This window comes from Uranotaenia lowii, chromosome 3 (genome assembly GCF_029784155.1).
Source record: "Uranotaenia lowii strain MFRU-FL chromosome 3, ASM2978415v1, whole genome shotgun sequence".
NCBI classification, from domain to species: Eukaryota; Metazoa; Arthropoda; class Insecta; order Diptera; family Culicidae; genus Uranotaenia; species Uranotaenia lowii.
In genome coordinates, this window is record NC_073693.1 from 146586572 (window position 1) to 146610085 (window position 23514).

Consider the following 23514-nt stretch of genomic DNA (forward strand, 5'->3'; position numbering starts at 1 on the left):
GCCAAGTACCGAAATTGAAACCGACCTGTTTCTTCATCCCACCTGCAATTCGAGAAATTATTTTCATCCCTTCTCATGACTCGACTTATTCTTTTCTTTTTTTTTTTGCTTGCAGCTCTCCTTCGCTCTTCTCGTTTTGACAGGTTTTCCGATATTTTTAGTTCAATACTCATAATGAAAACCCCTCGATTCGTTTATTCCACTTGCTGGCTATAACCGTTTCGTCTGATCCGGCCATTACATGACGTGGTTTATTATTTCTTTCCGAGATTTATTATACGGCTTACAAACAAACAGGAATCACAAAACGAGGAAAGGTGAGGGCAGAATTTTTCACCTCGTCCTCCTTCGTATTCTGATGCACAGTTTCCAGTTTTTGCTGTGGCATCGTCAATCGTTTGCCATTTGCAGTCAAGAACTAGCCACTAGCTGGAGATGGAAGAACGAATTTTCACCAACAGTTTTCGAGTAAGAAGACACTGCAACCGGCCACGAAATCTTGATTGAAAACTAGGCCATAGGCATCACGCTTGGATGCTGGCTTGTGCAGCTCAAATGGACTATTTTTTGCAGGTTCACATCACTCGTGCTGGTGCAAAGTATATTCGTATGTATAGAGTTACACTGTCGAGGAACCAATCATTCTTCCTTTCTGCTCCCTCGGGATCTGCAATTTTATTTTCCTATTCTAACTGCATGGGCCACCCAGAAAGGGCAAAACGAATAAGTGCAGCTGAATCGGAGAATCATTGCTAGACGATATTTTTCAGCTACTTCTCCAATTTTTTTTTCTCAGAGGAAAATTCGAACCTATATACAAGAAGCATCGACGTTTTGGCAAATCGATATGGGAAGAAACAAAAAGGTTTTTTTTTTGAGCTCAAGTAGTTTGAGGTTACCATTAATTTATTGATACTTTTAGATTGCGATGGTCAAAAGATAGAGGCAAATTAATTAGTGTTGAAGCTTATAAATCTTCTGTTTGACACATTACTGCGAGTATTACAGACAAATTAAACCATGAACATTGATCAGCCTAATTACGTTGTTTATGATCTAGTACCATTGAGATATTTTGAGCCATCGCTTTAAAAGTTTTACTATGAATTTTTTCTCTAAATTTAAACTTTTTCGTTTTTGTAAAGAGAACTCTGCAGAAATATATACAAATATGTTTCAACTATCCCTGCGGCGGAGAAAGTTTAACACACCAAAAGAATATCAGGACCATGATTGATATCAACGGATGTAACGAAGCATGACGGAGTAGAAACTTATTTCCAGCAGATAATATGTGGTGGTTTGCAACATGCGATGCAATACTACTCTCCCGGTGGCATAACACAAGCACTCAAGTGGATCCATATTTAGCTGTTGAGCTATAGATTTCGACACGCGATCCAGAAAAAAAAACATATTTTTGGATCCAATTGGCCTGTTTGATGAAATTTTGTTAGACTGAAATGAAAGCGTTCCAATTTTAAAGATGCTATTGAAACCACACTGCCATGCTTCATTGGGCAGTGAAAAGTTGTAATTTTGGAAATTAAAAAAGTAATATTTTCTACACAGATTGGAAAATGTAACCCTTTACTGCATGAAATATTTATGAAATTATTGAAGAAAAAATGGTTTTTAGTTCGTTCTAGCGCCTGTTAAAGAGATATGAAGATACAGTTGATCAAGAAAAAAAACATAAATGCACTTCAAAAATAAAATTCTATTGTAAACATTTATTAAAAGTTTTGAGAAATTTTAAAAGATATTACTTCATTTAGTTTATTACCGGTAAAATTTCCGTACACTAGTACTTAACCTTTTTTGTGGCTAGAGTCTATATGACCCGAACTGTACCTTCTTGATACGATGTCTCAGGAACGGTTGAAGCATAATACATGAAATTTTTTGAATTTTCGTAAAATAGGAAGCTCCACTATTTCTTATATTAAGATTTATAAACCTAATCTGCTCTGGAGTGTCAATATGACACTATTGGAATTTGGCGGCTTGTAACATTATTCGGATGCATCTAAACAAACAAATTTCTTCTGGGACTGTCAATAAATTCTTGAAATCTTTGATTTTGCATCATTACATTTTTAATGGACGCACCCCGAAAGCTCAGGAAAAAAAACATCCTAATCAGAACTGGAATGTCAATTTGACACTCCTCCTAACCGCTATATCTCTTTTGTTTCTAAAACGATTTTTACAAACTTATAGTTTTGGAAACCTCGTAATATAACTCGAATATGTGTCTCATATTACATTCAGCTACAACACTTCAGTTCTGCATTATTCAAAGCATGGCCGTAGGAACGGGGGGGGGGGGGGGGGGGGGGGGGGTTGGGGGTTAAACCCCCCCATGATGATCCAAAACGCCAAGCAAGGTATTCAACTCTTTACTCAAAATTTTAAATTCAGAACCAAATTATGATAATAGAGTAAGGTCAATCAAGAGTAACAATCTAGACTAAAAACTAATGCCAAAACATCAAAAACGCGTCCCAAGTCAAAACTGTGCAACACTTTTTCAAAATGTTCTCACTTGTTCATCGAAATTCAGTTCTGAATATTTAATTTTTAACTAAATTAAATCCATTTTGGAGGTTTTGATTCCATAACTCCCATAACAAAAATTATATTCCTATTTTCGTATTTCGGATTCTGTATTCAGTTCAAGATTCTCGATTTTCAGTTCGAATAGTCATAAGAAATAAGAATTTAAAAGCTTCTTTAAAATCCTGGTTTGGATTTGGTTTTGCATTTCATATCAAATTTGAATCATGTTTGTCGAGATAATCGAGTTCGAGTTCTCAAACTTAAATCTTACACAAAATTAGAAAATTTGAAGCTTTGAAATGGCAATCCAAAATTGAAAAATTAGATTCAGATCTTTGTAAATTCATATTTACATTCTGATTCACAATACAGATTAACAATAAACAATTTAAATAGTGAATTTAGATGAAACCTGAACTACATAATTTGTTTAATAGATTCATGAATGAGGGCTCTAAAACTTAGCTCATAAAATTCTGATCTGAAATAAGATTCGGAAATAGATTTTTTTGTATATCTCAGAAATCGTTTGGAAATTTGGCTACAGATTAAAAGCGCAATTTTTGATTTCAGGTTCAAATTCAGAATGCAGATTCAAAATTCAGAAAAAGATTAAGCTTGTAAATAAATATAACAATCAACATAAATTGTTGAGAAATTCAAGAGATCATGCATGAACTGAACTGAACACATTGCGGACCAAAAATAAGATATATATATATATATATATATATATATATATATATATATATATATATATATATATATATATATATATATATATATATATATATATATATATATATATATATATATATATATATATATATATATATATATATATATATATATATATATATATATATATATATATATATATATATATATATATATATCTCGTTTTTTGCTTGCCTACAGTGTGCTACACTTCGAATTATAACTCGAATGGACTGAACTTAAGAGTTAAACTTTGTTCGACAAAATTGAACACAACATTTGCCGAAACTTTTAAATACTAAATTTGTAAAATGTGTTGCTTGTCAATTCAATTTCCAAATATCATTTTTTTAAACAAAATTTGTTTGTAAACAAAATTCAGCTGAAAATCACAAATAAAAGGTAGAACTTGAGTTTTTTTGGTTTTGTCCAATAACACCCAAATTTTATTTCTCAAAAAATCATCCACAGGATTTTCATAATGGAAATGATTCTTTACGAAAAATATTTGCTGTTAAAGAAACATCTTCATCTAAAAAATCTGCACAAAATTCTATATTTTCCTAGTGTTTTGTTGAACATTATTAATACATGAAGGACACAAAATTTCGGCTTTTTATGTTACAGAAACCAATAGATAAAAATCTGCTTATTTAATACAGATATTTGAGTAACAGGAAGTGTTGTGTTAAGTTTTGTAGAAATAGGTTTTATTATTAGATTCATAACATTTGAAGCCACATTTCATACTAAAATCATTAATTTAGTTTAAGTTTGCATCAAGAAATTAGATCCGAATGATTTTATTCTCCAACTTTTTTTGAAAATTTATTTGATTTAAGTAAAGAATAAGTTTTTTTTTAAGAAATGGAAGACTCTCCTAAAACATCATATTTTATGCTCAAATCAACTAAGTTTGATCTATCAGACTCTAAAATTCAAAGATTTCAACCATCGATGAAAACGAATTTAGCTCACCTTTTAGGTTTAGGGCCAATATTCTAAAATTTCAAGTTATTACGAAAAATTTTAATGTTTAGTTCTTAAAAAATGATAATCATATAGTTACAAACATTATTTGTTTTAAATTTTTTGTATTCGTGCATTGTTGGGCAAAAAATCATAGGTAAAAATTTTCACCAAACCCCCCCTATGAGTCGTTTCTTCCTACGGCCCTGATTCAAAGTATAAGAAAATAATCCGAAAAACATGCTTTGGACTGTAGATCAGCTACGGAATGTTCAAAACAAATTCACTTGGTGTTCAAAAAAGCAGAAGTTAGAAGCTTTAGATTGCACATAAGGATATTTCTTTTGAATTTTTCTTAAGATGACATGGCATGTGAGAAAGTGGTGAAAAAACGTATTTTTCAATTGATAAACCGTCAAAATTGTTCGAGTCATACCAGATAAATTTTGAAAAAAGGATCGAAAAGTTGACATTGTTTACGCACAATTTCGCATCTGTAGATTTTCAAAATATGAAACACAGAAGCTTTGAAGAAATTTCAAAGGTAGCTGTTTTTCGAACTTTTTGTCAATTTGCAACTCCTTAGTTTTTTTTTTGCACTTAAATTCAACTTTGTACTGGATTTCGGGTATTTTAACGCAAGATTTTCGCAATAAATTTTTAACAATTTTTATATTCATCAGAATGAAAATTTCATACCTATTCTAGTGGTGTTATAATATTAGCGTTGACATATGCAGCAAAGAAAACGTACAAATTGTATTAGAGTAGTTTTATGCCGAAAAATAATAGCACAAGAAAAATGGTATCCAAAATTCGTCTAACTTGGTCGACATACTCACTAAATATGGTCAACAATATAAATCCTGGAATTTTGAGAATCATTTGCCCATCCTTCGTCTCTGGATTCTCTTTCTTTTTTTCACGATTTTTGAAAAAAGATATCACTTTAATTGTTACATTTCTGAACTTAGAATTGATAGAGAAATGACAAAATTGTCGTCAAAATATTGAACCATATTTAGTTTTCTCAAATAAATTATAGTATCATTTACAACGTTATAATTTCATCGTTTTTTGAGACAATTTCACAGTCAAAATCCCAATACAATATTTCTTCCCCGATATATTAAAGATTGAAGATATTTTCGAGTTGACTACTAAGTGATTTCTTTGTTGTCCCTCAGGATGGCTACATACACCAGAATAGAAAAGCTGGGGATCTAGAATTGTTTCTTGACTTGTCCAGAAGCCTCGTACCAAAGCCATTCATATGACATTCCCAGCAAACATGAAATGGTATCAGAAATGATAACTTAATCCGTTTACAATGGTGTGGCGAATCGCAATACCAGCTGCATAGTAAAAAGATCGTTTAAAATGTTGTCAAAAGTCAGTTTAAATCGGATATGATAGAATGTCCGCCATGTTTGTAAATTTTGAAATAATTTTACTCTCACGGGGACTACAAGTGGATAAATTATCGTCATGTTCAACCAGCAGTGTATCCAGATGGCTAAAAAACAGATATTGATGAATCGCAACCCACGTCCTTGAGACGTCTGTTCATAATAACCCCGTCTGTTCATATTTACCCCACTGTCTAGGGGGTAATTATGAACACGGATTACGAACTTAGTATAAAATTTTTGAAAAGTAACAGTAGTTATACGTAACATTTACCCATAGTAAGCAGTGTATGAATATTGTACTAAAAAAATTATGTTCATAATTACCCCAAAACCTGTTCATACCATTACCCCGAGACATGTCCAATATGATTTATATGGTGTCAGAAAGTCCCAATTCAACACCAAATAATCAAAATAACTAGCAGTAATATGAAAATGGGTTGTTGTATAAAAACTCAATTCAATTGATGTGTAAAACTTGTAGAATACACAAATAGTATCAAAAATAAGATGTTAAACAACAGAAAAATAGTTATTTAGTGTTCTTTTCTATTGATTTTGTCTATCTTTTGTTTCGGGAGTTTAATTTCTTTTTTGCAGTATTTACGTTTTGGTTGGTTTGTTTTTTTCGTTTCTTTATGTGGTCGCAGAAAATTTTTATTTGATAGGACCTCTCCAAACGAGTGAAATTTTAGGGGAGTTTGGCTACTCGATCATTTTTACATCCGTTTAAAATGTTCTGTACAGCAAACATCAAGTCTATACCTAAATCGTGCTGTTGATGATCGACTGTTTTAAAAATATTTACCCTAATAAATTTATTTATCGCGTCTACAAAATTTCACATTAGTAGCTGTATTATCTAAAAAAATTGAAGTACTGCAAAAATTATCCTCACCAAACTGAAAGAGAAAATCTGCAACAAAAAATGTTCATTTTGTACCAAATTATTAAAAAATATATGTGTTCGAATATTCGAATAACACTGAAAAAAGTATCTAAGTTTAAAAATAAGACTGGAAGAAATTAGTTTTTGGATCTTTGCTCTCCGGATGTAACACATAAACAATTATTATTTTCTGTAAATCTAATGTTATGAATAGCAGCACGTTTTCCAAACATACAGGAAAATGGAACTTTGTGGACTTATTCACCTATAATATTTATCAAAATTCAACCACAGAGATTTAAAGTTCATAATAATGTTATCTTTAACGCGGTTATGAAGCTCATTCAGCAAACATTTTGCAAAGAAATGGTGAATTTTATTTTAAGTCAAATTAAACATTTCTTCAAGTTTAATTTATAACCTTGCTATTTCTCACTACCAGAAAAACTGGTTTTGGAAGGACGTAAAACCTAGATTCGGTATTGAAAAACTATTCCTGGGATACACGTTTTCGGTTTTGGTATTACCGGTAAAACTATCCTTACGCACCACTTACTTAATCTAAGAAAACATTTGCCTGCCTTTTTTCCATCAACAAAACGCAATTTCTTATCACTAATTTTTGAAACAAAATTAAGACTTGTTCAAATGTGGTTACGAATTGAGTTTTTTTTTTAAATTTCTGTTCTATTCACTTTTTTCACTATTGAAATTTTATATCCAGTTTTGATAAAATTGTGTTCAAAAGTTTTTTTTCAAAGACTGAAAAGAACTGCTATAGCTTTTTTTTTCTAAATCCGAATCTCATTTTAGGAAAAAAAATCAATTTTTCAAAAATTCAAAACTTAACACTTAAAACATTGCGGACCTTATTAAAATATGAATTTTTTTGAATTTGGTCTTGTGAATTCTGTAATATGTTTCCCGGCTTAGATTTTTTCACGGTCCTTGATGTGTTAAGATCTTACAGAAGGGGGAAGGGGAGGTTTTGTAAGAAATTGCTTACGAGGGGAGGAGGGGGAAAGAGATCTGGAAATGCTTGGGAAATTAGTAAATGACCCCAATAGTTGATGAATAAAACATTTGACCATAAAAAGGCCAAAGAAATGTCAGGAAATGAATAAGAACATGTGTTCATAATTACCCCATATAGGACGAAAACTATGGGTTAAATATGAACACTCATCTGTGAATCAGTAGGAATAAAATTTTTCAAATTGTTTTCAAAATCCAAACAAAGCATCCCAAACTGGATGAAAAACAGTTGATAACACCATTCCAGCTGGATTTCCTATGATCAGATAATCAAAACATTGAACATTGTCGAAAACGATTTCCGTTTCAAGGGGTAATGGTTTTTTAAAACATCTAAAATGATATCATTAGGATTTGAAGACAGATCGCTTATAGCTATCAATTGGATGTTTAACTACCACTTTTGGAACTTTATGTGTTCATTCATCCCCCACAGCAGCGCGTATGGCACTTGTTCGGAATTACCCCACTTGACCCTACATTAGACCGCTGCAAGCTTTGTATGGAAATTTCAAATTCTTAAATTTTCACACCTCCCGTAACTTTTTTTTATTGGTTTTGCAGCCAGAAACAGCAATCAAAATTTTGGAAGCGACCCATCCAGTCCTGAATTAGCGCAACGAGTTTTAATTTTGTACGGAAATTTGTATGGGAAAAAAAAATTTCATTCGAAAATCGCCAGAGATGTTCTGAAAGTACCCCAGAAAAGATATTCAATGTTATATAAAATTTTTGATTTCAAAATTCATTTATTTAATTATATCGTTTTTGACTGCTTGTTTGAAAGCTGTATAACAGTAGGATGGAAATAAAAAACCTCAAAAAATGGTTTGCATTGCCAGAGAATTTATTGATTTATAAAGCCTTTGCAAAAACATTTCATGCAATCATTAACAGCTCTAGCAAGTAAAGTCTGCCATTTTTGAATACTTTTCAATGGATTCAGATTTTTTTTTTATTTTGAAATGGTTATAACTTTTTTCATGAAATTCTTAGCTGCTTGTCATGTGTGCAAAAAATGAAGCTTAAGAATAGTCAAAACCAAAAATTAAAGACCGATTTCATTTCAAGCTAATTTGAATTTTCTGGATGATTTAATGTGAAAAAATTTCTTCTTCCATACAAATATTCATACAAATTTGATACGCGTTGCGCTAACTAATGAATTAACCAAATCATCTCAAATTTTACACTGATGCTTGGCGACTCAAAAGGCATCGAAAAAACATAGGGAAGCAAAAAGTCATTTTTTGGAGCGGTCTAACGGTACATATAACCAAACAGAATATGAATATAGCTACAAAGATGTTAACTGGATTTCGGCAACTTTAATTTCAGGAAAACTCAACAATTCATCACTATGGTTTTTATTAAGGTGTACACAATTCTACAAAATATGGTATGTAGTTATTGCACGCATAAATGATGGAGAACTTAATAAAATCAGTTTTCTTTTTAAAATGCGTATAAAGTCCTTAACCACGCCATTGAGTAGCACACGTTTTACTATTTTGAGATTATTTTCTCTATAGAATTTTGCTTCAGTTTGTTGTGAGTACTCATACTCACATCTTAAAAATTCAGAAAAAGGTGTTTTAGGTAAACCAATTAAAAACTGATAGCGGTTTAGATATATTTATGTGGTTACGTTTCTAAGATCAAACACCTTTTCTTCAAGTGGATAATAGGGGGCAGTATAAATATTTTCATTTTTTTTTTAATCAGAAAATAACTCATGGGAAAAATTTCATCAATTTTCAAAATTTTCTTACATTTGCTGCAAAATTGATTCTGTTTCTTTGGCTGCACGAGTTTCGAACGAAAACGTAAAAACATAAGCTTTGAGGAATTTGAAACCCTACCCTACCCTATCAAGGAAGGGGACTCACGACTTTAGGTACACGATTACTCACAGGCGGACTTGGGCAATAGAACAAATCAAAAAAGGGGTTTCGGATGGCGTGCACGAACACGAGTTTACATTTTAGGCTTTATTGGGTACATACATGTTGGTGGAAGGTTAGGAATTTGACCGTGGGTGGTTGGTAGATGGCTTCAGGTTGGAGACCTAAAGGACTTACCTGCTATGACTAGCGTGGTCTTGGGTGAAGGATACCCACGTGGTAGTGCCTACTTCGATGACCTTCCGAAGGGAGCTCGTACAGGTGCTAAGTGAGCTTTAGCAGGGTCGACTCGCGCTGTAGCAGATCCCGTGGTGATGTTGAAGCTGAACCCGGCAACGGCAAATCGGAACCGGATTTATCTAGGACCTGCTTCAGACCGCGTGATTACCCGGCTTGGTGGACAAAACCGGATGTACCCGGGATCGGGCGGATGTCACTGGGGCTGCTACCTTGACCAACATCCACATAGCCCTCCTCTTGGTCGACTCGGGCGGATTCGGTTGGTATTCCTGATAGGCTAGACCGGAAGATGACCCACGTGCTTCCTGGTTTCGGAACAGTTGTCGGACCAACTGGCGGAATGCGTACGATCTCAATGGTAGTCTCGTCAAAACTCCTTGAACCATCGATTAGTTCTTTTTTTCCATCCCTCTTCCTCCGCGTTCTCCAGTGTTGCCAAAATGAATCGGGCAACAATAGTTTTTCCAAACCGACCCACTCAGCAAAAGGAAGGGTAGGAAAGTGGAGGTTATACACTGAGAAAATTTTACTCTACACAATGCCCGCCAATCAAAGTGCCATCTGTTACGCTGTTTCATAACAAATTTTGAAAAGTTTTTAGAAAAGCGTCGCTGAAATCAGAAGTAATGAAAATGTTTTTTTTTTCATTTTAACACATTAAATTCCACAAAAAAATCTAGACCGAAAAACACTAAAACTCGATACTGTATATCTAACAACTTGCTGGACCAAATTTTTCTTATTTAGAATTGTATTAAATATTGTTGAGTATAATTTTATTATAAAACTTAAAACATTTTAGTTATGCTTAAAAGAGTAACATTTTCGCGGCAAGCGAAAAAACGAGAATTCTCGTATTTGATCCTCAAAGTGTTAATTGAAACCTTTTTCTTTTTGTTATCAGAAGATCGGTTCCTCTAAGGCGATTGAAATTTACTCAAAACAGAAGAGACATGCCCATAAACGCTTCATCTGCTTTCCTTTGATGACCACGATACAGCAGTTTTTTTTTCGCTCATCGGAATCCCTCGAACCATCGCAGCGCTCTAATTGACCTTCAATTCAACTGTATAGAAATTTACAGCATACGCGACACTGTCATCGTCGTTTGTCGCCCGGGGTGAATTAAAATCAAGGAGGGGGAAAGAGATCTGGAAATGCTTGGGAAATTAGTAAATGACCCCAATAGTTGATGAATAAAACATTTGACCATAAAAAGGCCAAAGAAATGTCAGGAAATGAATAAGAACATGTGTTCATAATTACCCCATATAGGACGAAAACTATGGGTTAAATATGAACACTCATCTGTGAATCAGTAGGAATAAAATTTTTCAAATTGTTTTCAAAATCCAAACAAAGCATCCCAAACTGGATGAAAAACAGTTGATAACACCATTCCAGCTGGATTTCCTATGATCAGATAATCAAAACATTGAACATTGTCGAAAACGATTTCCGTTTCAAGGGGTAATGGTTTTTTAAAACATCTAAAATGATATCATTAGGATTTGAAGACAGATCGCTTATAGCTATCAATTGGATGTTTAACTACCACTTTTGGAACTTTATGTGTTCATTCATCCCCCACAGCAGCGCGTATGGCACTTGTTCGGAATTACCCCACTTGACCCTACATTAGACCGCTGCAAGCTTTGTATGGAAATTTCAAATTCTTAAATTTTCACACCTCCCGTAACTTTTTTTTATTGGTTTTGCAGCCAGAAACAGCAATCAAAATTTTGGAAGCGACCCATCCAGTCCTGAATTAGCGCAACGAGTTTTAATTTTGTACGGAAATTTGTATGGGAAAAAAAAATTTCATTCGAAAATCGCCAGAGATGTTCTGAAAGTACCCCAGAAAAGATATTCAATGTTATATAAAATTTTTGATTTCAAAATTCATTTATTTAATTATATCGTTTTTGACTGCTTGTTTGAAAGCTGTATAACAGTAGGATGGAAATAAAAAACCTCAAAAAATGGTTTGCATTGCCAGAGAATTTATTGATTTATAAAGCCTTTGCAAAAACATTTCATGCAATCATTAACAGCTCTAGCAAGTAAAGTCTGCCATTTTTGAATACTTTTCAATGGATTCAGATTTTTTTTTTATTTTGAAATGGTTATAACTTTTTTCATGAAATTCTTAGCTGCTTGTCATGTGTGCAAAAAATGAAGCTTAAGAATAGTCAAAACCAAAAATTAAAGACCGATTTCATTTCAAGCTAATTTGAATTTTCTGGATGATTTAATGTGAAAAAATTTCTTCTTCCATACAAATATTCATACAAATTTGATACGCGTTGCGCTAACTAATGAATTAACCAAATCATCTCAAATTTTACACTGATGCTTGGCGACTCAAAAGGCATCGAAAAAACATAGGGAAGCAAAAAGTCATTTTTTGGAGCGGTCTAACGGTACATATAACCAAACAGAATATGAATATAGCTACAAAGATGTTAACTGGATTTCGGCAACTTTAATTTCAGGAAAACTCAACAATTCATCACTATGGTTTTTATTAAGGTGTACACAATTCTACAAAATATGGTATGTAGTTATTGCACGCATAAATGATGGAGAACTTAATAAAATCAGTTTTCTTTTTAAAATGCGTATAAAGTCCTTAACCACGCCATTGAGTAGCACACGTTTTACTATTTTGAGATTATTTTCTCTATAGAATTTTGCTTCAGTTTGTTGTGAGTACTCATACTCACATCTTAAAAATTCAGAAAAAGGTGTTTTAGGTAAACCAATTAAAAACTGATAGCGGTTTAGATATATTTATGTGGTTACGTTTCTAAGATCAAACACCTTTTCTTCAAGTGGATAATAGGGGGCAGTATAAATATTTTCATTTTTTTTTTAATCAGAAAATAACTCATGGGAAAAATTTCATCAATTTTCAAAATTTTCTTACATTTGCTGCAAAATTGATTCTGTTTCTTTGGCTGCACGAGTTTCGAACGAAAACGTAAAAACATAAGCTTTGAGGAATTTGAAACCCTACCCTACCCTATCAAGGAAGGGGACTCACGACTTTAGGTACACGATTACTCACAGGCGGACTTGGGCAATAGAACAAATCAAAAAAGGGGTTTCGGATGGCGTGCACGAACACGAGTTTACATTTTAGGCTTTATTGGGTACATACATGTTGGTGGAAGGTTAGGAATTTGACCGTGGGTGGTTGGTAGATGGCTTCAGGTTGGAGACCTAAAGGACTTACCTGCTATGACTAGCGTGGTCTTGGGTGAAGGATACCCACGTGGTAGTGCCTACTTCGATGACCTTCCGAAGGGAGCTCGTACAGGTGCTAAGTGAGCTTTAGCAGGGTCGACTCGCGCTGTAGCAGATCCCGTGGTGATGTTGAAGCTGAACCCGGCAACGGCAAATCGGAACCGGATTTATCTAGGACCTGCTTCAGACCGCGTGATTACCCGGCTTGGTGGACAAAACCGGATGTACCCGGGATCGGGCGGATGTCACTGGGGCTGCTACCTTGACCAACATCCACATAGCCCTCCTCTTGGTCGACTCGGGCGGATTCGGTTGGTATTCCTGATAGGCTAGACCGGAAGATGACCCACGTGCTTCCTGGTTTCGGAACAGTTGTCGGACCAACTGGCGGAATGCGTACGATCTCAATGGTAGTCTCGTCAAAACTCCTTGAACCATCGATTAGTTCTTTTTTTCCATCCCTCTTCCTCCGCGTTCTCCAGTGTTGCCAAAATGAATCGGGCAACAATAGTTTTTCCAAACCGACCCACTCAGCAAAAGGAAGGGTAGGAAAGTGGAGGTTATACACTGAGAAAATTTTACTCTACACAATGCCCGCCAATCAAAGTGCCATCTGTTACGCTGTTTCATAACAAATTTTGAAAAGTTTTTAGAAAAGCGTCGCTGAAATCAGAAGTAATGAAAATGTTTTTTTTTTCATTTTAACACATTAAATTCCACAAAAAAATCTAGACCGAAAAACACTAAAACTCGATACTGTATATCTAACAACTTGCTGGACCAAATTTTTCTTATTTAGAATTGTATTAAATATTGTTGAGTATAATTTTATTATAAAACTTAAAACATTTTAGTTATGCTTAAAAGAGTAACATTTTCGCGGCAAGCGAAAAAACGAGAATTCTCGTATTTGATCCTCAAAGTGTTAATTGAAACCTTTTTCTTTTTGTTATCAGAAGATCGGTTCCTCTAAGGCGATTGAAATTTACTCAAAACAGAAGAGACATGCCCATAAACGCTTCATCTGCTTTCCTTTGATGACCACGATACAGCAGTTTTTTTTTCGCTCATCGGAATCCCTCGAACCATCGCAGCGCTCTAATTGACCTTCAATTCAACTGTATAGAAATTTACAGCATACGCGACACTGTCATCGTCGTTTGTCGCCCGGGGTGAATTAAAATCAATCCCCCGTCTCATTCGGCTCAATGGCGGGGGATAGCTGAAGGTGATCCGCAAAACGGAAGGGACGGGCAAATGTTTCATTGTCCTTCCGGAGCAGTGCAATCCATCCGATAGCAGCCGCCATCGATATGGGATGGGACAATGGATGCTATGCTATGCTGAGCCATATGTATATGTTAAAAAATACCATCCCCAACATCAACAGCAGCAGCAATGGGGACCGGGGATAAAGAATGGCCATTTGCTCATTTGAGAACGAACCGACATACAACGGGAGCTGCTCCGCTTGAGCTGACTAGCATGCTCGGGGGCTCCAGAGAGTAGATAGCTAGACAACAGCAACACCAGAAGGTGAGTGAGTGAATGAATGAGAGCAGCAGCAGCGGCGTGGCAGCAAAAGTAATAAAGCGCTAACCACATCCCATGTACCGCAGTGACCGTAACCAACATCATACATACAAATTCACATATACACACATACATCTGCACACACGTTCATGCACTCATGCAGTCAACCATCCTCGAACGGAACGGATAAAGGCAACAGGACAAATGGCCAGACTAACCAGCCAGCCAGCAGCAGCAGCAGTGTTCTCTACTCGCCTGTGTCCCCGTTCTACAGCTACCCTCGAGAAATAAAACACTCCATTGCAAATAGCTAGGAACCAACAACTGGTATAAGAGAAGCAAAGATGCTGCAGCCAAGCCAAGGCATGTCCGGTTGATGTAACCTGTCATATTATCTAAACGAATGTGTATGCGACTGCTTATACACATGTATCGAGCACAGGACATGCATGAAGGCATGGGACAAACGGCAGATGGGTGATAAAAATTTACCAAATTGTTTTTAGAACCTTGTTGGAGTTCATTGCCGTAAACCCTTTTTGTGCTGCCAATTTGTACTGGATGCTTACTTGTGTTCCTGGTTTTCAAAATTCTAGAGGCCTATCGTTATCCAACATATGTGTAGTCAATCGGCCAGGGTGCTTGTAGCACTAGCTGGCAGATTCTCTTGGATTTATAAATGTTGAAAACGCAGGTTTCAGTAGTGGAATAGGGTTATTTTTATTCATGTTTAGCCATTATGCAACTACATAATTCGTGAGCGATTACTTTTGTCGCAAATCCTCCAAAAATGCCGTGAACACCAAGTCCCTACGCCCCATCTATTCATCGACTTCAAATCCGCATACGACACGATCGACCGTAACAAGCTATGGAAAATCATGGACGAGAACGGCTTTTCCGGGAAGCTGATCAGACTGATCAAGGCGACGATGGATGGAACGCAGTGCTGTGTGCGGATTTCGGGTGAATTGTCGAGTTCGACACTTCGACAAGGTGACGGTCTATCCTGCATGATGTTCAACGTGGCGCTAGAAGGTGTTATTCGACGAGCGGTGGGCGAAATGCGGGGCACGATTTTCAACAGATCCAGCAAATTATCTGCTTTGCCGATGACATTGATATAGTCGGCAGATCATCTGCGGCGGTGGAGGAGATCTACCGCAAACTGAAACGCGAAGCAGGAAGGATTGGGTTGATGATTAATACGTCCAAGACGAAGTAAATGCTGGTCTGCGGATCCGAGACCGACCGCACCCGCTTCTCCAGTAGTAACAAGGTCACGATCGACGGCGACGAGCTGGAGATAGTCGAAGACTTTGTCTATCTCGGCTCACTGGTGACCGCAGACAATGACACCAGCCGTGAGATCCGGAGGCGAATTATCAGCGGAAGTCGTGCCTACTATGGACTCCACAAGCAACTGCGGTCGAAAAGACTTAGCCCTCGCACGAAGTGTAACCTGTATATGACGCTCATTAGACCAGTTGTACTCTACGGGCACGAGACATGTATATTGCTCGAGGAGGACCTGCGTACACTCGGAGTATTCGAGCGAAGAGTGTTAAGAACCGTCTTTGTCGGCGTACATGCCGATCATTTCACCTCTAAGGAAGGCCATTATTGGAGTAAAGTTTGATTTGTGGGTGTATAGTAATAACCAGCTATAACGTTTCTATTGATGAACACTAAACTTCTTCAAAACGGGTACTTGGACCAGAGTGATTTCAACTGTTTTTTGCATTCCAAAAACGTAAAAGTCAGCAATAGAGCCAAAAAAAATCAATCGGGACTTATTGTTCGACTCGCCTTAATAATCGTCTTTATGTGATAGGTGATGCTGGTAATGGATTTTGCATATCACAATTGGTGTCCCGACATTCTATTTTATTAAACCATCTTACAAGTTTCCATTAAAAATTATTCAAATAAATATTCATTTCAAGCCGCCTCGTGCAGAATGATTGCAATCAAATCAGCACTTTTGATATTGTTGTTAGTTTTCTAACAATTTGCCTATATTTCAATCGACTTTCCATTAATCTTCCATTGCTACGTTTTATTGCTACCATTTTTCTTCATCTTCTGCTTGACAATTGCCCAATATTTTTCGATAGGGTGGAATTGAGGGCAGTTGGATGGGTTGATGTCCTTTTCGACAAAATCCACTCGTTATTCCGATACACATGTTGTACCTCTTTGCTATAGTGGCAGTATGCCAAGTCTGGCCAAAACTTGACTGATTCTATGTGTGATCTAAAGGCGAACACGAAATTATTGCAACACATGCAACAGGGCATTAACTTAATTTTGCACACTTTCTCATTGATGTGTATTGTTTACATGCTGTCAAACTCAAAGTCACGTTTTTCGATTCAACGAAAATGGAGGGGAACCAACACGAGTTCAGAGAACAAATTCTTTCCAAACACCTGGAATTTCCTGACCTGTCGCACCGGCAGTTTGAAAAATGTTGAACATTCACCATTTAACCGTCTCCAGAGTGTTAAAGCGGTTGACGTTGGACCACGGCAAAGGAGCTGGAAGAAATCCGGGACCGGAGAACAAAAAGAAGGAGGGAAAGGTGAAGCGGATTATTGAAGCAAACCCCAACGTCTCAAGCCGTAATTTGGCTAAAAAGATCGGCATTTCGCAGAGCTTCGTTCAAAATGCAAAGAAGAGAGCTAGACTAAATACATACAATGTACATAATTTCCCAAACAACGATGAGCGGCAGCAATGGACAGCTTAAACTCAGGCACGAAAGCTCTCCGAGAAGATGCTGACAAAATATGGCTGCTGTGTGATGGACGACGAAACGTATATAAAAGCCGATTTTAAGTAAATTCCAGCGTTGAAGTTTTTCATCGGCAAGAGTAAATTCGATGTGGACGACAAATTTAAGAAGAAGTAATGTACGGAAGCATACGTTTTCTCACGCACTTCTCCTTGTACAATTTGAAGTCTATACTCTTGTTCGTCACAAAAACCGGGGTTTTTCGTCCGCAGCTGAAAATACCTTGCCAGATCAAACACTTTCTTGCAAACTTATCGAAAAAAAAACGAATTCGAACTTTCCGGGGACATCACTCCGATCAGTGACTTTATAAAATGTTTGGCCTTGAAGCTGTCCAAAATCCATCTTCACGTACGTTTCGTCAGCCATGTAGATGCATCCGTAGTACTTCGTTAGAACTTTGTTATATAACTTGCGGGCACGTCCTTTGGCTACTACATTCTGCTTCAATGTCTGGTTTGGTTGCTTACTGGCCCAATAAGATCGTATTCCTGCAATTTTCAACATTGATAGAGGAAACATTAAAAAAAGCACTGTCAAAAAGTTCCAGATTCGACCACTAGAAGCGCCGTGGTATCATATACAAAGCGTCAAGATCTAAGTTGAAATTTTATTTCAGAGCCCAGTTTTTCTTCAGTTCTAAAATGTCCACTAAACTCTTAACTATGGTGAAAAAAACAAAAGATCTCCTTTTTTCAACAATAAACTAAATTTTCCTTGTTTGTTGTAGATTTACTCAAATGAGATGCAACTTACTTATAAGATTATTTATTTATGACGAAACACTGAATTTCCCTAATAAAACAAACTGTTTGTTTTATTCTACAGAGTTTATTCACTGCATTGGTTTTTTTTTTCGATATTTATTCCATCAATTGAAAAGTTGCTCCTAGAAATTTGCTATCTTTCCGAAGGATTCCAGCTAACATCGGAGCTAACAGTCGAGCTAAAGTGTCGTTTTAAAAGACAATTCTTTCGACAGGCGAGAGGGTTGAAATTTATTACTCGCTTTCATAGAAAATTGCTTTCACTTGTGCCGGTCAACTCATACCGTATGAGTCATACACATTCACTCGCCAGTCAGTGTGTCCTACCTTTTTGCTTCAGCTTTTCGAAACTAATTTTCGATTTGGTGAGAAATTTTTGTACGGGGATTAGACATTGCTGCTGAGGATGATGACGATTCTTTGTGGCTGGCTTATCAACAGCAGAAGCAACAGAACGCAAGGGATGGTCCAGAAAAACAAGACAATTACGTCATGGTGAACATGGTCCCGTGTTCATTCTTAAATTGTGTTTTTTTGTGCTTCCATTTGTGGGTCACTCCTGTGCCGTTTCCAGACGAGCCAAGAATGCAAGTCACCTATACGTGGGTAGCTATTGTGCCAGAAGGGTAGTTGTTGAATTTACTAGCTTTATTTTCATACATAGTAATACTAAAGTTTGAAATAGCAAAATACAAATAAGGAATCGCCACCATACAGGAAACCGGAACGAGGTGTGTGCCGTCAGGAAATGATTTTGGCTCATGTCCAAGAGAATGGAAACTTTCGAGAATGTTATGGTTCTATCCTCGGCCCAAGAATGCAGTATCAAGATGGTAAAATATTTCCCCAATGAGAACTGATTAAATGAGTGCAGGGGTTCTATTTCAAAGGTAGAAGATACTTGATTTCTTCGTTGGAATCGGTTTTCTCGTGTTTGTATAAAAACCAAGGGGAAACATCGTCTGGTATAAAGATAACTAATAAATTTAGAATACTTATTTTAAACTTTTCATTCAAATCGACAAATAAGAACATTTTTTTTGTTTTTTTTGGGAACATTCAAAACTTAAATGGTATCTGATGGTAAACAGTAATAATAGAAACTTTACTAATATTGTTTTTCGTTTCCTCCCCTCAGGGTCAATGTTCAGCCGGTACACTGCCTGTGGCCTGGATAGACGAAGGTCCTGGTCCACCGCGCTGTCCACCGCCATGCACGGCTCTTAAGTCTAATAATAAACATAATAGTAATTATAAGGCAAACAATATTGATAATACTAAATATAACATGGAGAACCGGTTAAATGATAAACAACAGTGCCTTGACTATTTGGGCGATAATGATGAGTTAAGTCCAGCACAAATTTGTAAAAAATCGTCACAAAGTATTGAGACCAAGTTGAGAGCGTTACGTTTAAGACATTGTTGTGAACGTACTGTTGGCAGCGCGTTGCATAATGAGGCTTATGTCGCGGTGCTAAAAGGTGGTTCAAACTGTTTCAAGAAGCTGAGTGACCTGCTGGAAATCGACACCTTGGCCGCCAGGATCACCTGCGAGTTCACCGAGGTCCTGGTGCGGTACGACTGCGGACAGGCGTACTCGATCATCCATCACTGCGAGGACTGCAAGGTATGTTGGCAAAAACTAAATGTCTCTTAGGTGTTTCTATCAAATGTCTGATCAAATCCAAAAATTGATAATGATTTTCATTGGCACATGTCAAACCCTTAAATTTTAAATTAAAATGGAAAAATCAAGTTTAATGAACAAAATATACCTACGTGTTACAATTTAGCCTAAGGTAACAGTTTTTATGGCAAATCACTAAAAGCAAATGACATCTAATTTGCTTGAAACCAAGAGCCAGAAGGATAATTTTCTGGAAAACTATCTAAAAGCGATGTCTATCAGCTCTCGGACAAGAGTTTCCGGTGGTAAATCGGTAGTGTAAACAGTCTAGGAAGGCCGGAGTTTTTGCGATGCGCTAACTCAAGGCAAAATTGTTTCGCGGACTGTGCTTTTAATTTGTTTGTGCGGCTCAAAAAACGGTTGTGAAATCGTAGTGCATGTGATCGTGTGAAATAAAACACGAATGTGGCTATATGATCAGCCTAGAGAATATCGAAAAAGGTCTTCTTCGTGGTGCATGCCGCATGCCACCGACCTACTCGATAAAGTAAGAAGCCTTCATCGAACACATTTCGATTTTAATCTAAATCTTCCCAAACCTAAATTACAGCCAAAAGCACCGATCGACTACCGATCAGCAAGCGGATTATTGATCGTGTCCGGCGCGAAATTCACGTAAGGCAAAACACATGCAAAACGCTCCACCAATTGCATTACACATTTTTCTGCAGATTAGGACGACCGCAGAGAAGGGCAGGAGAGAAGGGCCCCGTAGCCACTTTGTCGAACCCAGCTCCGTGCATGTCAACGGCCTTCCTCGAGAAGTAAGCGGAACTTATTAAGACTAATATGATTTGCCTAACACACTACATTTCACACTATAGGGCCGTTTTCGGGAGTTCAATCTTCTTCTTCGAGAACTCGAGTGAAGTCAACGAGTCTCAACAACGTTGAAATCTCAGATGTGACGGAGATCGAGTGCATGCGGGAACGTAGGAGAAGCCGAGTCGTCGTTGCATGAAGAAACGACAAAGCTGAAGAAGTTGCTGAAGTCGGGGATCGCCCTCTAAAAATTGTGCAAACCAAACAACAAGTGCATGCAAACTTGTTGTTGTTGTCGTCGTTGTCATCGAAGGGAATTCGCACAAGAGCGAAAAGTGCAGTAGCTGAAATAATCGGAGCAGTCATAGGAAAGCTTGCGCAAAAGCACGTGGAAAATAGTACATTCGATTTGTGGTTGCTCAACGGAGTACTTTTTTTTGGATAAGCAGCATCGGGCTAGCGCGCCGAGGAAGTGAGTGACTTGGAACTCACCACCCAGCAGTGGGAGAAGGAAAATCGGGAGAGCGGAAGAATTTGTACCAGCATGATCTTATCAGCAGCATGCCGATGCATGCAGAATTCTACTAGCGCGCTAGTTGCGAGGAATTTGAACAGCCAGCAGGGATTGAAATCGCATCCAAGCGAACTCGAAAAGTGCCCCAGTAGCGGAGAACCGCTACTGGCAATCAATTAACTGTGTATCACTACAGATTTGAATGTTTGTTTAGTTCGTAAGTAGCACTTAGGTAAAATCATAGTTTATAAGATTATGTGGATTTGCATGCAATAATAAGCAACTTCAAGGACATGCAATCTGAATTTATTTATTTGCGCTATTTCATATTTTGAGCACCTTAACAACATAGAGAGTGCTTTAGCCGGGCGTGGACGATTATGCTACGGGGCTCGAATTGCAAATAGACTTAAAAATAGTTTAAATCCGAATAGCCACGGATAAGGCGAATCAAAGAACGAATTTGCTGGGGTTCTGAACGCAAAATCAAAAGTCGTTATATTGGCGCCCAACGACAAAAACTCACATTATCTGATAGTTTCTGTCAATTGAATATTGTTCGATAATTCTGTTTAATTTTAAAAGGGTAAACATGGATATCTTAGATCTTTCGGAAGAAGAATTAGACTTTGAGCTAAAAGTTCGAAATGAGACGGACTTAAAAATCAAAACTAGAAGAGAGAAAACGGCTAAATTAAGAATGATGATTGAAAGGGAGAGAGTTACAATGGAATTTCCAACATCTGCTGATCATATTATCGAGCAATCAAACCATTTAGATCACTGTAAGAATATGTTGAGGGTCATCAATGAAAGATTCAAGGGGGCGTTAGAAAACGAGAATCCTGCGGATTTGAAGGTCTGTAAGAGTAAACTGCTGCATTACAGATCCCGAGTTTCTATGATAACCAATACTAATCTGATAAAAAACGCTAGGAAAATCGAAGACGAAATGGATCATGCTTTACAGTTAATATCGGACTTTTTCACTAGTGCTACGCTTTTCATTCATCCTACGGGGCGTAGATTACCACCTTACCGGAACAACTACACTGAACAACCATTTGATGGGCGAGGCAAGGAGCAGTCTCAGTCGCATAACACTGAAGGGGGAAAACCGGTTGCGACCAGTTCACCTTTGCAGGTTCCACCTCCCCGGCAGATTCCTACGTGGCCTTCTAACTCATCTAGTCCAGCCGTTCTCAATCAAAGGTCAACTCCACACTCGGTTGGACACTCGGGTAGATCAAGAAACAATCTTACAGATAGGGAAATGCCAAGAAACTTCCATTTCTCGGACCAAAACGAAAGGAACTCTAACAACGAGGTCAATTCACAACCAAATAACCAACCGGATATTAGAGACGAGGTTATACGGGTATTACTGAATCAAAGGCAAGACAATTTTCGTTCCTTGTCGTCACTTTGCGTTCGACCTAGGCCATCGCAGCCATTGCATAGTTGGCCTTTCTCGTATTCCGGTGACCAGAACATCATGCAGTTAGCAGCATTCCTTATTCAAGTTAAGACGTTCGCAGAAACTGAGCATATGGATGAAACGACGCTAATTCGTGAAATAAAGTATCTTCTTAAAGGTAGGGCCTTGCAATGGTACACTCGAAATTATCATCGCTTTCACACCTGGGATGAATTCAATAAACAGATTAAAAATGTGTTCTTACCTGCTGCGTACTCACATTTAATCAAGAGAGACGTGTACTTCCGTTTTCAAGGTCAGGATGAATCGTTCATTGATTACTACAGGAACATTTTAGCATTGTGCGAAATAATAGAACCGCCATTATCATCGGAAGATTGTTTTTTCATAATGAAATCCAACTTGAATGCTGAATTTGCTGGAGTAGCTTCAGCTTCCAGAGTATCAACATTGAATGAACTCATCGAAGTTTGCAAGGATTATGATGGAGCTAGATATTTTTCAAATCGCAATAAATCAGCTATAATCCCTCGTGCAGCTCTAATGGAACCTAATTTTGGAACACCGTCTAGGCCAATTCGCAATCCAAATCCTCCTCAACAATGGAATCGCGGGTCAGGTGGGAGATTCAATCAAATAAACTTACTTCAAGATTGTGACTACGGCACCATGGAAGCAAATAATAATGGACCCATAAAAGAAGAAAGCACTGCTTTTGCGCAGACAGAGGAACAGGCTGACAATCCTCATGCTTCGGAGGTCAACGCAATTCGCGCACAAGGATGGCAACAGAAAAATCAAGGCGCGGATCAGCGAACCCATAACTGGAGCAACATCGTGTGTTGGCAGTGTGAGCAGAAAGGGCATATCTTTCCAAATTGCGTCAACCCTAAAACCTTCTTGTTCTGCTACAGATGTGGTAAAAAAGACGTGATTTCTCGAAACTGTTCGGATTGTTTTGCTCGCCTTGCTCAAGCTCTACCCGAAACATCACTTCAGGCGGGAAACGCTCAACCGAGGATCCCACACTGAAGGG

The 23514-nt window shown here is 37.2% G+C and overlaps 1 protein-coding gene across 1 annotated transcript in view; it reads left to right on the top strand.

Annotated features, from left to right (window-relative positions):
- The window catches only part of LOC129751214 (uncharacterized), a 222035-nt gene that overhangs the window by 58049 nt on the left and 140472 nt on the right, over positions 1-23514 (top strand). The window contains exon 2 of the mRNA XM_055746587.1: positions 19213-19704. Within this exon, the coding sequence (XP_055602562.1) occupies positions 19213-19704 (492 nt within the window). The remainder of the gene's footprint in view (positions 1-19212; positions 19705-23514) is intronic.